The sequence below is a fragment of the Paramisgurnus dabryanus genome, chromosome 11, assembly GCF_030506205.2.
Source record: "Paramisgurnus dabryanus chromosome 11, PD_genome_1.1, whole genome shotgun sequence".
NCBI classification, from domain to species: domain Eukaryota; kingdom Metazoa; phylum Chordata; class Actinopteri; order Cypriniformes; family Cobitidae; genus Paramisgurnus; species Paramisgurnus dabryanus.
This window is the reverse complement of record NC_133347.1, coordinates 14,419,885-14,435,927: the sequence shown is the minus strand read 5'-3', so window position 1 is coordinate 14,435,927 and position 16,043 is coordinate 14,419,885. Positions and strand designations below refer to the sequence as shown.

At 37.3% G+C, this 16,043-nt stretch overlaps 2 protein-coding genes and 3 non-coding genes across 6 annotated transcripts; 2 read left to right on the top strand and 3 right to left on the bottom strand.

Annotated features, from left to right (window-relative positions):
* Positions 1-1,084: 1,084 nt before the first annotated feature.
* Positions 1,085-5,479, top strand: LOC135729364 (properdin-like). The gene is made up of 11 exons (XM_065246969.2): positions 1,085-1,141; positions 1,364-1,448; positions 1,794-1,932; positions 2,406-2,572; positions 2,645-2,815; positions 3,674-3,868; positions 3,976-4,149; positions 4,234-4,425; positions 4,603-4,714; positions 5,016-5,124; positions 5,211-5,479. The coding sequence occupies exons 2-10, from the start codon at positions 1,394-1,396 to the stop codon at positions 5,116-5,118; spliced, it is 1,308 nt and encodes a 435-aa protein (XP_065103041.1). The 5' UTR covers positions 1,085-1,141; positions 1,364-1,393; the 3' UTR covers positions 5,119-5,124; positions 5,211-5,479.
* Positions 5,480-5,992: 513 nt separating this feature from the next.
* On the bottom strand, positions 5,993-6,065 carry trnaf-gaa (transfer RNA phenylalanine (anticodon GAA)). Its single transcript has one exon. It is a non-coding gene; the product is annotated as a tRNA-Phe (tRNA).
* Positions 6,066-6,399: 334 nt separating this feature from the next.
* On the top strand, positions 6,400-6,472 carry trnar-acg (transfer RNA arginine (anticodon ACG)). Its single transcript has one exon. It is a non-coding gene; the product is annotated as a tRNA-Arg (tRNA).
* Positions 6,473-7,577: 1,105 nt separating this feature from the next.
* On the bottom strand, positions 7,578-15,522 carry tbc1d25 (TBC1 domain family, member 25). 2 transcript variants are annotated; one of them, XM_065246967.2, is made up of 8 exons: positions 15,152-15,522; positions 14,636-14,687; positions 13,942-14,051; positions 13,592-13,746; positions 11,584-11,708; positions 11,205-11,393; positions 10,632-10,907; positions 7,578-10,552 (listed from the first exon to the last, which is right to left on the bottom strand). In XM_065246967.2, exons 2-8 carry the CDS (start codon positions 14,654-14,656, stop codon positions 8,882-8,884), a joined length of 2,547 nt encoding a protein of 848 aa, XP_065103039.1. In that variant the 5' UTR covers positions 14,657-14,687; positions 15,152-15,522; the 3' UTR covers positions 7,578-8,881. The 2 variants fall into 2 exon arrangements, with proteins under 2 accessions (XP_065103039.1, XP_065103038.1); XM_065246966.2 differs by lacking the exon at positions 14,636-14,687.
* A 384-nt stretch (positions 15,523-15,906) lies between these two features.
* On the bottom strand, positions 15,907-15,978 carry trnah-gug (transfer RNA histidin (anticodon GUG)). The gene has a single exon. It is a non-coding gene; the product is annotated as a tRNA-His (tRNA).
* Between the last annotated feature and the right edge of the window lie 65 nt (positions 15,979-16,043).

Sequence of the window (16,043 nt, the reverse complement as noted above, 5' to 3'; positions counted from 1 at the left end):
TAATTTATCTAAATCATAGATGTTATTTCCCGCGAAGTTTAAAATTGTTTAGAAACTTTAAAATCAATAATGCGAAAACTACTTTGAAATAATACTTGTACAGGAACGTAATCGAGTCAAATAGATACGAGTTCCAACTGATCCTACAGATGGGGCTATTAGACCAGAAAGTCAAAGAGGAGGACTTTACAAAAATAAATTAGTGTAACTATGCCTTTCAAAGATTAAAACTTATTTTTTTCCACACAGTGAAACAGAACAGTGATTCATTTTGAAAAACTAATGAAAGTTTTGTATAACAGACATACAACAAGTCTATTTTTTAACCCAGTCTTGCATGTTAGCTCTTTGTTCTTGCATAAGTTTAACATTTAAGTTTAAAACATTGCATAAGAAAACTAAATTGCAAATGAAATAAATAAATACTGTATGCCTTATATTGTTTGTTTAGAATTATGTGCAGTGTCAGGGGGTTGTGCAATTCCAGTTCTTCAGTATTTCAGAAACAGATCCCATACAGAGTATTTTTAGATTTTTAGAGCAGAATACACTTTTGTGTGTGTGTGTGTGTGTGATTGCACAATGAAAATTACTTGCACAATATAAACAGGAACCTCTAAGCTTTTGGATGTATTATTTTATCAATTTTTGTTATCGGTCCAATCTTGATTATTCTCGAAGTTTAGCACTGACCTTCCTGTAAACTTATAAAAAGTGATAAAAACAGGACTGTTATATTGGGATTAAAGAGAAATGCAAAAACGTTTAGCTGAACCCCTCTACACTATCCTCTGAAAAGAACTAAATCACATCACATTTTAATCCAGTTGACAGTTGCAGATAACAGTCTTCTAACACAAGCATTATTATGTGTAAGTTATGTTTTTTTTTTTCAAATATACTTCTTATATTTTGATTTACTATCACTATAGTGATGAAGGGGTGAAACTGAAAATATTTTACCCTTTTGTAACCCACAAAAATTGTGCTATGATAAAGGAAGCTGGCTTATCAGTTTCACAATGCACAATTCCTGTTTTTACACATTTCTCTCTCTGATTACTGAAAGTGACCATGTGGGGAGGGTGTAACAGACCACCCAATATGAAGTCCAACAAGAAACGAAGGGCAGCTGTGCAAGGTAAGTGGTTTACAGCAAACACTAGCAGACTGAAAACAAGACTGAACTAAAACTAAACACTGTACTTGAACCATACAATAATTTGTGTGATCCAAACTTGGACAGATTTTTAGCTATTTCTGTGCTTACTTTTTTCTGACAATCAAATCTCTGCACTGTATTTAACATGTTTTTCTGTATTTTATATTAAGGTTTGTTTAAATTTTTTTATTTTTATTTTAGATCCAGAATTTCCATCTGATTGATTTAACCATGAATCTAATCTGTTGTGTCATGATGCTTCTGGGGATTTACATCCGACAAGCAGGTTAGTGATATTTATTCATAAGTTATATACCATATATCTCTAAAACGAATAATTTGTGGCAAGGTAAGTTTTTTTAATGCCATTTGTGATTAATGACTATTATAATTAGATGACAATTAAACAAACATTCTCTCTGCAAAATCTTTGTTTAATGTTAATAGGAGTAAATAATAATATTAATAAAAATAAGTTTTATTTATAAAGTGCCTTTTCCAAGCTCAATGTCAGTAAATAGTAATTTGATGTACATCTTTATTTTACAGAAATATCTCTGTGTCTGTTATTTCAATATACAATGTAATTCTTTAACATATTAGTGACATATACCTTTTTCTTAAATTTCAGAGAATGCTCAGTGTTTTTCTGAATTTTCCCCGTCCACTGGGATTTGTAGTGATCTTTTGGGTGAGGCTGATGTAGATGATTGTTGCATGAACCCCAGCTATGGCTATACAGAATCAGATGGAGTTTGTAAGTCCTGCGGGTAAGTTTAACACTGTTCAGTAAACTTCTTTATATTTTACAGTTCACCAGAATATTAAAATAAGAAACTTTAAAAGTGACATCACTTTTATGAAACATTTTACAGATAACTTATGTATAGTGTTTAAGCCGATAAAGCATTTGTTTATTTTAAAGCACCCGATAGACTCTAAAAACAAACTGTGCAAAATAGCACTAAAAGCGGTTCACTGGCTCATAATCATATAGGGGAACCATTTTAGGTGTCATATTGCACATATGTAGCACCATATTGTGCTCTGTAGAACCATACGTGGTTTTATATCACCCCTTATGGTTCTTCATACCTGCTTTTGGTGCTATTTTGCACCAATTTCTTTTGAGTGTAGAAGATGATCATTAATCTACTGAATCACTTAAATGGGACAGACACAAGCATCCTAGAAATTAAATGATGTATTTATCCAAAATAAGTCCTTGTCTGCTTACTTTCAGGCCGGCAGCATGGACTGAATGGTCTCCCTGGAGCAAGTGTACAGTCAGTTGTAAAGAGGGAGTTAGGCAAAGGCAGCGGAAGTGTTACGGAATTGGGGTTTGCTTAGACCCTGAGGACCTGGGAACGTTTCAAACTGAGTCGTGTACAGAACAAAACTGTTGCCCAGGTAAAAAAGATACCAAAATTAAGATGAAAACAATCGCAACAAACTAATATTTGATATTTTTCTGGTGTTCAGTGGAAGGTGGTTGGTCCGAGTGGGGGGATTGGCAGCCATGTTCAGTTACATGTGAAAATGGAATTAAAAAAAGGCAAAGAACCTGCACCAACCCACCTCCCCAATGTGGTGCTTCCTGTAACGGTCCTGCAGAAGAAACTGCTGATTGCAGCATTGAAATTGTCTGTCCAAGTAAGATACGTTTCCTTCTTTTGTTCTAAACACAGCAAAAAAAAAAAAAGGGTTTTGTGCCATATTCACAATGGCACACGTTTTAACATTTTCATAGTCTAAAGAAGAAGAACGGTTTTCCTCTACACAGAATCTTTTATGCAAATAAAAGGCTCTTTAAGGAACCACAAAGCCTGACAAAAAACATTTTATTATCCATTTTTTTTAAAGGGACACTTCTCTTTTTGGAAAATATGCTCATTTTCCAGCTCCCCTAGAGTTAAACATTTGATTTTTACTGTTTTGAAATCCATTGGCTGTAACATGGCTGCAGCAGGCGCAACGATATTATGCAGAACTTGAAAATAGTCACCAGCTACTGAAAGTAACCAAGGGGATTATTTTTGTGCAGTGCATAATATCACTCCGCCTGCTGCAGCCATGTTACAGCAGCAAAATCCTTGATTATTACGCCAGAATGAGAGAATAGTTCCTAGCCATATCTGCCTAGAAAATCGAAAATCTTATTTTTACATCGATCTTAGTACAAAATGTAACTACAGAAGAGTCAAGTTTTAAATAGGAAAAATATAGAAACTCTTTGGTTATTTTTTAGCGTGATGCTAATGGTCTAATCAGATTCAATGGATTATGCTAAGCTATGCTAAAAGTGGTACCGCCAGACACGGAGATCAGCTGAATGGAAAAAATGGTAAAAATCTAATATTTAACTCTAGGGGAGCTGGAAAACTAGCATATTTTCAAAAAAAGTGGAGTGTCCTTTTAAGAGTGTACACCTACAAACCATTTGACGAGACATATATTTAAACTAAATGATTAGTAGAATGAAAATTAAGAACATGTTTTTTTTATACCTAGTTCATGGCGGGTGGTCCAACTGGGGAAGCTGGGGTCCATGTCAGGGAACTTGTGCTAATGAAGGACGTGAGCCCCCAAAACAATTTCGTAAGAGGACATGCACCAACCCTCCTCCATCCACAGTTCCACGTGGCAGAGCCTGTGAGGACTCTGACACAGACAGTCAATCTTGCACTGGATTACCTTTCTGCCAAAGTAATACACTATTTTTTCCATTAAATATTTAAAGAAAATGACATTTGATGTATTCTTAAATAACACTTTGAATTTTATTTATAACAAAAAACAAAATTCCTCTATAGTTGATGGAAATTGGGGCTCTTGGTCAGAGCCAACACCCTGCTCTGTGACATGTGGGATCGGCCGACAGACACAAAGACGGCTGTGCGATTCTCCTGAACCCAAATATGGTGGCACACAATGCCATGGTTCTGCCCAAAAAAATAGTGTCTGTACTACTTCCACCCCCTGTCCAAGTAAGATTTTTTTTAAACTTAACAAAACATGTATGATACTGTATGTTACATCTTGTCATGTTCTTTTTTATTTTGTTCTTTTAGGAAATGGGGTATGGACTGAATGGGGACCGTGGGGTCCATGTAAACCACCTTCCAATAGAAAAATTACCTGCAAAAACAGAGAGGGAACCCGGCGGAGAATAAGAAACTGTGAAGGCACAGCGTTTAATGGAAATCCCTGTGATGGAGAGATTGTGGACCACGGGGATTGCTATGATATTAAAGGCTGTCCAAGTGAGTGCAAAGATTAATCTAAAGACGTGGCATTGACAGAACTCTCTTTTATTGTATAGAATTAATTTTACAAATTAAAAGATGATACATTTTGTATGCTAAACAAATGAGATGACTTGGAGCCACAGGGGCCTATGTTGCTAAATAATGTTTCAAAACAATCTTGTTTGTGTTTAGTGAAAGGCGTGCTGTCAGAATGGAGTAGATGGAGTTTTTGCAAACCAAACTGTGGGCCAAACTCGACTCAAATAAGAGAAAAAGTGTGTGTTCCTGACATCTCTGGATACAGGTAGGTGAATTTTAAGCATTCATATGTTTGAAATGTTTACTTTAAAATTGCTATTCCATTACTAGAAAAATACACTGTAAAAATATATAGGTTTAACAGTTTCAACTTAGTTTCAACTTTCAACAAGTTAAAAGTTTTTCAAGGTATGTCAACTTATCACAAATGAATTGGCTTGGTTGAATTGACTTGCAAAACCAAGTTCTATTAACTTCATGCTGCATTTTTTAAAAGTATATTGTAATGTAGCCCCATTTATTTTGTAATGTTTCACCATTCAATGTTTGTTTTTTATCTCCCAAAGTGTCCGAAACATCAACATTTTCTCAGGGACTCCACTGTTCCTTTGTGAAGATGTAAAAGATGAAAAAGAGACAAGGGAATGTAAAAATCTCCCTGATTGCTAGGATAAGGTATTACATTTAATTGTATACCCTAATCTTATGTATATTAATTATAGAAATTCAAAGAGCGTAACAAATATTCTTACTGTTTCCAGGACTGACTAAAGATAATGAGGATGATTCAACAGTGGAAATTATCTCAACAGCTTGCTGTTGTCTTATGAAATATTACATTACGCTACATTTATGCATGTAGCAGTTGCTTTTATCCAGAGCAACTTACAGTGCATTCAAAATATACATGCTGAAATACTATGCCTTATTAGCCTTGTTGTATGCTGTGAATTGATTACTTTGCTGATTATGAACTTTTTGTAAATCACTTTTGTAATCTCTGCAATAAAATAATACATTTACACATTTGGATGCTTTTAACCAAAGGGATTTATATGGGCATTCAAGCTGTACATACCAGAATGTGTGTTAAGTGGGATTGAACCCACAATCAATGCTCTACCGAGTTAGATAAAAAACACTTGCATGCAGTATGATCTATTGCAGGAATTGCAATGGGTTTGTAAGTTCTGTCATGGAAGGTCTGCACATGGTTATGATGCTGAAAAATAAACCACTACTAACACCCATAAGCAGAGTTGTAATTAAGGGGGAACAGAAAGATTAAGGGACTGCCTTAGTTTATTAAGCATAGTTTAAAATTAACAAAAATATTTAATTACTTTTTTAAAAACCTTTTTTTACTTAGTCTACCAACTAAAGATTATTAATAATAATTTTATTTTATTTATATTTCTCATACAATATCACAATATCAGTGCCCCCAACAAAGTCTGCCTATGCTAAAACCTTAAAAATAGTTTATCGGTTAAAATAGCGCAATGTCTACGATACTGCTGACAATCTTTATTTGATTACAAAATGCCGAAACCCGGGATCGAACCAGGGACCTTTAGATCTTCAGTCTAACGCTCTCCCAACTGAGCTATTTCGGCTGGTGAGATTCTGAGCAGGCAGCGGCATCTGCTGGATGTACAAAAGGACGTTTTGTTTATATTATGTGGTGTTTAACTAACAAAAACGAAGGATTGTAGCTTTCTTAGGCTGAGGATTTAATAGTGTATAACTTTAATCAAATGACGCTTTCGTTGTGTCTCTTCTTTTTTTTTTTTTTTTTTTAGCTTTCTTCGTCTTTTTTCCCAAAAATTCTGTTATCACGACTCTCCCGTCATTTCAAACCCTGTATAATTCTGTTATATCAAATTATATATACGCGAAGTGGAGTTGGATTCGTTATATAGAGTCACGTGGGTACTACGTGTTTTCATCGGGCCAGTGGCGCAATGGATAACGCGTCTGACTACGGATCAGAAGATTCTAGGTTCGACTCCTGGCTGGCTCGTATATTTTTCTTTTACACTAATGCGAAACAATTTAATAGTATGGTTTGTGAATTAATTATATTTTAGTAAGTTTTAACATTTTAGTATTTTATTAAATATGTATACGTTTTCAAACTTTTTTGTCAGCCGAATCCTCTTAAAGCTTAACGGGTGGTGTTTTATTGTATTGGGGAACTTAAGATGTAGATAACTCAGCACATAGCTGTCACCGATGTATTTTTACATATGTCCGTGCAAGTTGTTTTCAGTTTGGACAGCTCTCAGACTAATTCCTGTGCGGGAAACCGCCCCATAAAGAATACTTTTGACAGGCGTTTAGTGTCCTTGCGTAAATCAACCTGATGGTGACGCTCTTGTACACATTATAATGTAGTATTATGCATTTGAGTATCATTTAAAATGTTACGAATTCAGGACAAACAAATAAACGTACATACATTCTCAGAACAATTAACCACAAGTAACAGAGTGCATGGGGAACTGGGATGTTTAACAAAAAACATTTTATACACAATATTATAATATACAAATATTTTTCATATTTACCGCAATTATTTAAATTACCATGAGTTTTATCATAGTAAAAGCGTTGTAACATGCTTTTAGGCGGATTAATTACCATTTGTAACACAGTTTTAGCCTACCATAATAAGTATGGCAAACGGTTAGGCTGATCTGGTCCCAACTCTTTTACGTTACCTTCATTAAGTTTCTCTGCCAAAGTTCTCTTCTCAAACAGACACTGAAGGAGATTGCCTGGAATAAATGGGTGATGACGGCTGTGTACTGAATCTGATTTCAGCAGTTTCGGTTGACAGAAAATTGCCCATCTCGGACCAAAACTTGTGAGATGTTGAGTTAAGGTGGGTTAGGATAAAAACAGCGGTTCTTGCTAGAAATGATACAGATACAGCCTACATCCCGAAAATGTTTGTGTTTAACCCTGGAGAACCCAAGAACCATTCTCTTAGCAGCAATTAACATTGGCCAACTTTGATCAGTGGGTTCTCCAGGGTTAAGGTTAGGTTTGGGATAAAAACATCGCGAGATTTCGGCCAAAGCTGTATCCCTTCTAGCCACAACCCTCAGTAATGACACATTCAATATCAATATTCAGTGAATTTATTATTATACAAACAGGAGTATTGCAAGCATTCAATCCAACATATCTCTTTAAGGATATGAATAAAGAATACTATCATACACAATCAAGCCAAATCAGAATAACACATCATACTGTACATACATGTTTTGAACGTAACTCTTGATGATCAGGATCAGTAACTGTTTCACTTTTCAGGGTAATCCTTTTTTATGTCCATGTGCAGGTTTATCGTTTTAGCACTTAGTAGATAAAGGAAAAAGAACACTTGGTATTAAGACGTAAAGAATGAAAGTACAGGTTGTTCGTTGAACAGCATCCTACTAAAGGTGCTTTATATCAGTAGTGATCCTTTATCAGTAGTGATGGCAACAAATGAACAGACAAGCTTTAGAAAGACACAATAACGTAATGAAATGATAAATATACACACATAGAAAAGAGCGAGAGAAATAATGTAGACCGATAGTATAAGAAAAGGAAAAAATACTGAAATGAGGCACTTTTCCCACAAAGGCAAGAATAAGTGAAAGCAAACAAACAGCCATTCATTTCAACAGCGACAAAGCACTTGTGCATTAATGCCAACATTTCTGACTGTGGGAAAATATTTGGTAAAGAACACCCACTAATAACAATATCTTTAGGATCCACGGCAACTTATTCTACAGCTTACATGTAAACGCTGCTCTACACTATAGACTTCAGCTTTATCAGAAATTCAATTATTAATTTGATGAATATAAGATTGAATGTTATCTGTTCTATTCAAGTTTCACATTCACAAGACACTAAATAACGTGTCAGCACCTTCATCCCGTACTGAATCCCAGATATCCTGTTCAAATGTTCTGTACAAACAAAAGTCAAGGCTTAAGGTTTTAAAAGCACAATGGACAGTTATTAATATACCAAAACCACATGTGATGCTGGCAAGAAGTTTAACAAATTTTAATAATTGAGGCTAATACAAAGGGGTTTTACATGTTCATAATGTGCGTTTCTAAAGTTATCATTTCAAAAGTGTTACAGTATATACAAAGTGAAATGAAACTCAAAGAAGCCTGTCCTTTCAAAGGACAAACAATAAAGTGCAATAAAAAAGTACAGTACAAGGATGAGGGCTTGACGTGAGGGAAATGAAAAAGTCACCGAGCTTTGGTTTTAACCATAAAACAAGTCTCATCATAAAGCATGTGTAGAGCACAAACATATTGTGTGAAGTACTGTCAAACTTGTTTCTGTAATGACTCTGTGTCTATTTGTTTTTTGGGGCTGGTTGCTAAAGAAGAAATACTGCAAGGAATCAGGAAGCTGATGGAGAACAAGCAATGGGAACAGTTGGGGAGGGAATGGTATTAGCCAGATTATATGTTGAATTTGAGCAGGAACCCTGAGAGGGCTGTACATTGAGAAAAGGGGGTCTGGTGGTGGGCGTTTGGGGGGATGCCGCAGCTGTCGCTGGGGAGTCCAAACTGACTTCATCTCCTTCCTCAGAGTCCCACACCTCACTCTGCAGATAATCTGCAAAAAGGGCTTTAGCTCGCTGCAGAACACGCCCGAGGTTGTGGCGACGGACCAAGCGGTCAAAGTGCATGGCCAGCTCATTATAATCCAGGCTGTTTTTAACAATGTGGTCACGGTGCTCCAGCAGAATGGACAGACAAAGGAACAGCATAAAGGGATTCCCTTTCCCAAACTCTTGCGGAGGGGGAAGTGAGCAAGGTTTGGCTCCGCCCCCCTCTGATTTTGTTGTGTTCGGAGAGCTGGTGCCAGATCCACTGGGTTTGCAAGGGGAAGGGAGATTGCTGGAGAACGGTTTGGGCTTGCCGAAGGATAAAACTGGGGAAGAAAGAAGCGAACGGCTGTAACCCTGCGATGGAGATGCCAGTGATGATTTCCCTGGGATCACTGATGGAGATTGAGCCTCAGCTTGTAAGGACGCAAATCCTCCAGGTGCTTTATCGGGAGACACTGCTTTGTCTTCACTAGATGAAGAGGATGTGCATTTCGACATGGCATCGGGAGAGGCCGTTCTCCAGCTGGATGGAGAATAAGACGCTTCCAGTGATTGATTGGAGGAGCTACTTCTACAGTTTGGCAGACCGGATGCTGGGGAAGCTGCCTGGCCATTGGGAGAGTCCCTCTGGCCTGGAGATGAAGGTGTGCAAGTACCACTGATAAGAGGTTCTTGTTCTCCAACATCCTCCTCGCTTTCCTCTGTGGACTGCCGGATGGAGAACGGCAGTGTGGAGTGTACTGACTTAAACTGCACTGGAGATAATGTTGGATCAGAGCAATCATTCTCATTCATTTCAAAACTGTCCCCGCTGCGACCGCTATAGTATTTAAACTCTCCAAAACTGGCCTGTTTTTCAAATGGTGGAGCTGGAGTGACATCATTCTTCTTGACCGTACCATTTTCTTCCTCACCTTCCCTTTGCGATCCCTTCTCCTCCTTTACAACAGGTTTACGGCCCCCATCCGCCTCCTCTCTAAATGGTCTTAGCATGTGGCGTCGTCTCTGCCTTTCCGTCTGATCCTCTTCCATCTCCTCCATTTCCATGTTCTGATGGAATTCCCGTGGACTGGTGGACTGATCCGCCTCGACTGATGGCCCCAGAAGCTCCACCTCTGTCTCTGGTGGGTCAGGTGGCAAAGAGCTCCAAGTGACCTCCAGCATTCGCAAAGCATCATCGAAAGCAAACTCACGCTTCAGTTCTAGAAGCAGCCAGCGGTAGCAGAAAAACAGATCATCTGCACCTTTAGAGACTAGGTAGGCATAAAACTCCGGATCTGAATACTGAAGAAGCAGTTTGAGATGCTGGAACTTAATGGACATAAGCTGACCATCAGGGCGGAAATTGCCCTCAAGGCGTTTCATAATGCCACAAAAACAAATGAAAGCGTGAGCCTCGTTGTCCATGACGGCGAGGATTGGCGAGGCGATATCACTCATACCTTGGCAATAAGACACCTGTAAAATATCAGGATAGTTTATATTTCACAGGATGCAGTGTAGGATCAATTGGATTGTAGTATCCACCAGTGCTTACCTGTGGGTGCGTAATAGCGAAGGTGGTGAGGAGATCAGTCAAGGCGGTGAGATGAGGGCTGTCTTCTGAACCTGCGTAGTATGGATGTGCTCGGTCCGTTCTAAGAACATCTTTGAGAACGTTTCCCCGGATGAACTCCAGATCTTCTTGGCTAACTCGTGAACTCCACTCGCTCTTTAGCTGGTCGTACTCTCTTGTCTTCCTCTTCATGTAGTCCATTCTCTCCTGTCCTGTCAGACCATCTGGGTACACGTTAAGAAGATAGCGCCATACAACCTGCCATGATACAGGAATAAAAACAATGAAGTTAGTTAAAAATTTTATGAGGATGAACATTATTTTAGGCATATTAAAGAGAACCAAGTTTTTCTTAGTTTACATATTATACAATACATAAATCTCAACCCAAAATAGTGCAGATAAATATAAAGAAAAAGCAAAACCAAGCAATGTCGCTGGAAAGGTATAGTATGGACCATCATAGTTTAATCATCACCAGAATGACAATTATATATACACTTTAACCCTTACTCGCTCATTCTCAATATAAAAACAGTATGTTAGATTAGATACCTTGCGTAAAGATGGCTCGACCCCTCCGTGGTATATACGAAGCCTAAGTTCTTCCGGTCGGGTCAGTTGACCTTGGCTGTTCAAGTAGTTATGGAATTCAGTATCACTTAAGGGAGGCTTGAACGGTTTTACCTCTTCCCCATAGGACCAACTCAAAGCCTGCTGTACCCGCGACAGGGTGCGGCCCACCTGAATGCGAAAAGCAAAAAGATTAAGGAATAGATACAGTGTTTGTACAGATTTCTAACAAAACATCAGGAACAGCTTTAATGGTAGCCTTAAATATCTACTGCCCTTCAATGTGACTAAATTACTACACAAGCCAGTAGATTGTGAACTGGCTAGTAAACAGCTGGCTGACAAGAACATATTGTGTCACCTGTGACAGAAGTGACTGGGTGAAGGGAAGCGCAGTAGATGCTAGGGACCTCTTCTCTCCCTGCAGCTGGTCTGAGCCAATCACATCCTTAGGGCTGATAATGTCCCAGTCCTCCAATACTGGACCTTAAAAGGCCAATTCACACTGGTCAGACAACTACCAACTCCAACAGACACCCACATTCTAAAGTATCATTTACTTTGATCCAACAACTTCCAAAAGGGGTTTCACACTGACCCAACAGACTCATCTGTTGGATCAGTGTGAATTGGCCTAAAGAGACCAGAAATAAATGATCACAAAATAGCACTTCAGAACAGAGCAGTCTGAATAAAATAGACTGTAATGGACTGCAGTCTGTGCTATAACTAGCCTATAATTTTGTTATTCTTTTTTCATCTTTTTGTCATCTTTGTTTTCTGTAGTTGAAAAGCATTTCACATTCCACTTTAATTACCAAAAACTGAATAATTTTTAATCTTAAAGGTAAACTCCACTTTTTAAAAAAATATGCTAATTTTCTAGCTCCCCATGAGTTAAACATTTGATTTTTACCGTTTTGGAATCCATTCAGCTGATCTCCGGGTCTGGCAGTACTACTTTTAGCATAGCTTAGCATAATCCATTGAATCTGATTAGACCATTTAGAATCAAGCTCAAAAATAACCAAAGAGTTTTGATATTTTGTCTATTTAAAACTTGACTCTTCTATAGTTACATCGTGTACTAAGACCGACGGAAAATTAAAAGGCATTTTAATATCTAGGCAGAAAATGATATGAACTATACTCTCATTCTGGCATAATAATCAAAGACTTTGGAGGCGCAATAATATTACGCAGTGCCCGAAAATAGTCCCCGGCTATTGAAAATTACTAAGGGACTATTTTCAGCTGCTGCGTAATATCATTGCGCCCCCTGCAGCCATGTTACGGCAGCAAAGTCCTTGATTATTACGCCAGAATGAGAGTATAGTTCCTAGCCATATCTGCCTAGAAAATTGCAACTTTTAATTTTCCGTCGGTCTTAGTACACGATGTATCTACAGAAGAGTCAAGTTTTAAATAGAAAAAAAAAAAATATCCAAACTCTTTGGTTGTTTTTCAGCGTGATGCTAATGGTCTAATCAGATTCAATGGATTGTGCTAAGCTATGCTAAAAGTGGTAGCGCCAGACCTGGAGATCGGCTGAATGGATTCCAAAAACGACAAAAATCAAATGTTTAACTCAAAAAAAGTGGATTTCATTTAAAGAGGTCACTGTTTTAACTTTGTAGGTGTGTGGTGCAATTAATGATGTAGCTACAATTTCTCTATGTTTTTATGCTGCTGTCATTGTATTTCAAATTCTTAATGTAATGTCAAACTCCTGCTCTTATATATCTTTTCTTTTAGGAGCCATTTCCATAATGTAAAAAAAGATTTGTTGGTTTAACTTAAAGTAAGTTACCTGGTTGCCTAAACAAAATGTTGAACTTAAAAAAATTAGTTAATATTTTTAAGTGAATTAATTCAAAATTAAGGGAACCAGATATCTTATTTTTTTAAGTAGAACTTTTTTTTACAGTACATTTAAGATCGATAGGCATGTTCAATTTAATACGATGCCTCCTATTTATCATATTAATTGACTAAATGATCAATAGTCAAAAGAAAAGTATAAAGAGTTTTCTTTTGACCTTATTAGATTATGATCTATTTATGAGGACAATAAACATATATTATATATGAAGTAACTTTACCGTTTTCAGTTTTTTCTTTCTTATAAAGCTGCTTAGATAGATAGATAGATAGATAGATAGATAGATAGATAGATAGATAGATAGATAGATAGATAGATAGATAGATAGATAGATAGATAGATAGATAGATAGATAGATAGATAGATAGATAGAAGCACTATATAAACAAATACATTTGGCTTGTATGAGTGCTGTGGCAGAATTTCAGGATCTGAGATTGACAGACATTTAATACCCTCTCACTAGAAGGTACAAGCAGTTACTCACTGTCCTCTGATGGTTTGATGTCCATCTTAAGCTGGAGGAAAGGCTTTGCCGCACTGACGAATGCAGCATCTAAATCCCAGTCAGACAGCAGAGACACATACACTTCCACACCTCCCCGGTCATGGGACAGGTAGCTAATCCCAAAGTTGCGTTTCCTACAAAGACCAGAAGAAAATCTATGGACCAGATCTACGTTCGCTGCAATTGATTGATCTAAAAATTAAATATTACATAACGACATTTACAAATTTGGCAGTGAATTTGTTCCCTCCCTGGAATCAAACCCATGAGCTTTGTATTTCTAACTATATCAATTCAGCTGTAGTATAATTTTGAAAATTCAGGCTTACCCATTCAGCTCAAAGGCTCGTATCAGTATATGCTGCAACACCTCCAGCGATGTTATTTGAGGATCCACAGCAAAGGAGCGGAACTCCACCGGCAAAACCCCTTCACACTTCTGTGAACAAAAAATTAAATGTGAGAAAGGAAAGAGGATCTGAAGCGGAATATTAACTATTTGGGTGTTGTATTGTATAGTCCTTTGCATTGCTGCTCAGATGACACATTTTTTATTCAGGAGCCTGTGTTCAGTCTCTATTGATGGTGCCACTATCCTTAAACTTTATTACTTCTGTAGGAAGTCTATATAGACGATGCACTTCAACAACATGTACCAAAACCCAACTAATCTCTTTTGTAAAATTTCAACCTATTAATTTATTATTATTAACGTTTTGGGTTGACTTGGTCTAGCTGTTTGATTAATCCCAAATTCACTGTGATTTAATTCGCTGACCATAGTTCTTACCCAAAAAGCCTTTATAGACAAGTGAGACCCAATGGACCAACACTTTAGTTAAGTGCTATTTAATCATTTATAGCGTCTCAGACCTACATTTCTAATAGATCACACAACAAATGCCTTCTCTTTCTATTGTTTGATTAGTCTTATATACACAGTGTATGACTGGGAAGTGGGTGGAAACAATTTAAACAATTTAATAGCAAACTGATCATGTGACACCTGCAAACATGACTCACGATAAGCTCAGCATCACACATGTTTGTTTTACATCTCGTTCTTCTTTAGATGCTGAAAAAAATAAAATTAAAAACACAAACACTGTATTGTCGTAAAACGACTGACTGATCAATACCAGTGTATGTCAAACTATTTTATGCTATATATTACACGTACGTGATTTAAACAGAAAACAAACAAAAACACCTAATTGGAATGCTTTCTGTATAAATATCTATACAAATGTTCGTTTCATACTATTTAAAAACAACACGGGCCAGTTTGCTGAAGTACATATGATGCAGTCACGATGTAAACAACAAAGATGCCATGTAAGCGAGGCAAACGATGAAAATGAATAAGAGAGCTGATAAAAGCTCACCGAAGGAGCTCTGAAAAGATTAAACAGTAGCAGATGGGCAACCAAAATACTTGAATAATGTATTAATTTATTTTCATTCTGTTGTGTTGTTCTCTGTGTGTGATGGGGTTTCTCTCCATCGTCAACCTGCCGCTCGTTCCCCACAATTTCTCACCTTGACTTTGACGCGAACTACCCCCCTCTCCTCCTCAGTCGACATGGTGGGTAGTCCCTTCGAGGGTCCTTGTCAGAGATGCGTTGTCGTCATTCAGAAAATATAGGGAAATAAATAACTACAGACGGTGGTAGCAATTCTCTTCTCTTTCCTCACTGCTTCAGTAGTCTCTGTGAAGATACCGTCAATAAGACACTCAAAAACAACCTGCCGACACATTTCAAAATAAAAGCCCCGTTGCAGTCAAGCTATGGAGTTTTGTGGTTCAAATATGTTTTAGCTGTATTATTATAATATCTCGTATGTTTAACATAAAAAATACAAAAAGGATCCGTGCTTCGTTCAACTAGAACAACAGGCATGCCATTATTTAAATGTTTCCACAGCGAAACCTGTCGGCGTAGGACAGAATGACGTTTTACACAACAGGAAATGTTGTAGCAAAAGCATTACATCATTCGTTCTCAAGGGAATGGGCGATCAACACTCAAGACAAAAAATTAATACTCAAGACACTCAATAAAATTAAAGGAATAGAGAGATGCGGTCGTTTTTTATTGAGAAAATTAATTGTTTTACCCCTTTAAACCAAATTTGAGACGAATTATACACCAATGTAATCAACTAGCATCTGGCCTTTTATACGTTTTAAAACAAACGTGCACACACAAAAAAAAAACTACAAATCACAACAGAAAAACGTACTATCATAATTTTTTTAGCATTGTATAAACAAAATATTTGCCTCTACCATCTGCCGTGACCCGGATTCGAACCGGGGTTGCTGCGGCCACAACGCAGAGTACTAACCACTATACGATCACGGCGAGCTATTGGGCAGCTGCGCACGAGCACTGAATTTAGACATGATACTGATATCCAGACATATTTA

Excerpts from the sequence above, each read along its gene's own strand:
- tbc1d25 (XM_065246966.2), bottom strand. The coding sequence starts at position 15,196 with ATGTCGACTGAGGAGGAGAGGGGGGTAGTTCGCGTCAAAGTCAAG. Across the intron at positions 13,747-13,941 it reads CGAGCCTTTGAGCTGAATGG|GAAACGCAACTTTGGGATTA; the intron begins GTAAGCCTGAAT and ends TGGTCTTTGTAG. Across the intron at positions 10,908-11,204 it reads TCGAGCCATCTTTACGCAAG|GTTGTATGGCGCTATCTTCT; the intron begins GTATCTAATCTA and ends GTATCATGGCAG.
- LOC135729364 (XM_065246969.2), top strand. The coding sequence starts at position 1,394 with ATGAATCTAATCTGTTGTGTCATGATGCTTCTGGGGATTTACATCCGA. Across the intron at positions 2,816-3,673 it reads CATTGAAATTGTCTGTCCAA|TTCATGGCGGGTGGTCCAAC; the intron begins GTAAGATACGTT and ends TTTTATACCTAG. Across the intron at positions 4,715-5,015 it reads CCTGACATCTCTGGATACAG|TGTCCGAAACATCAACATTT; the intron begins GTAGGTGAATTT and ends TATCTCCCAAAG.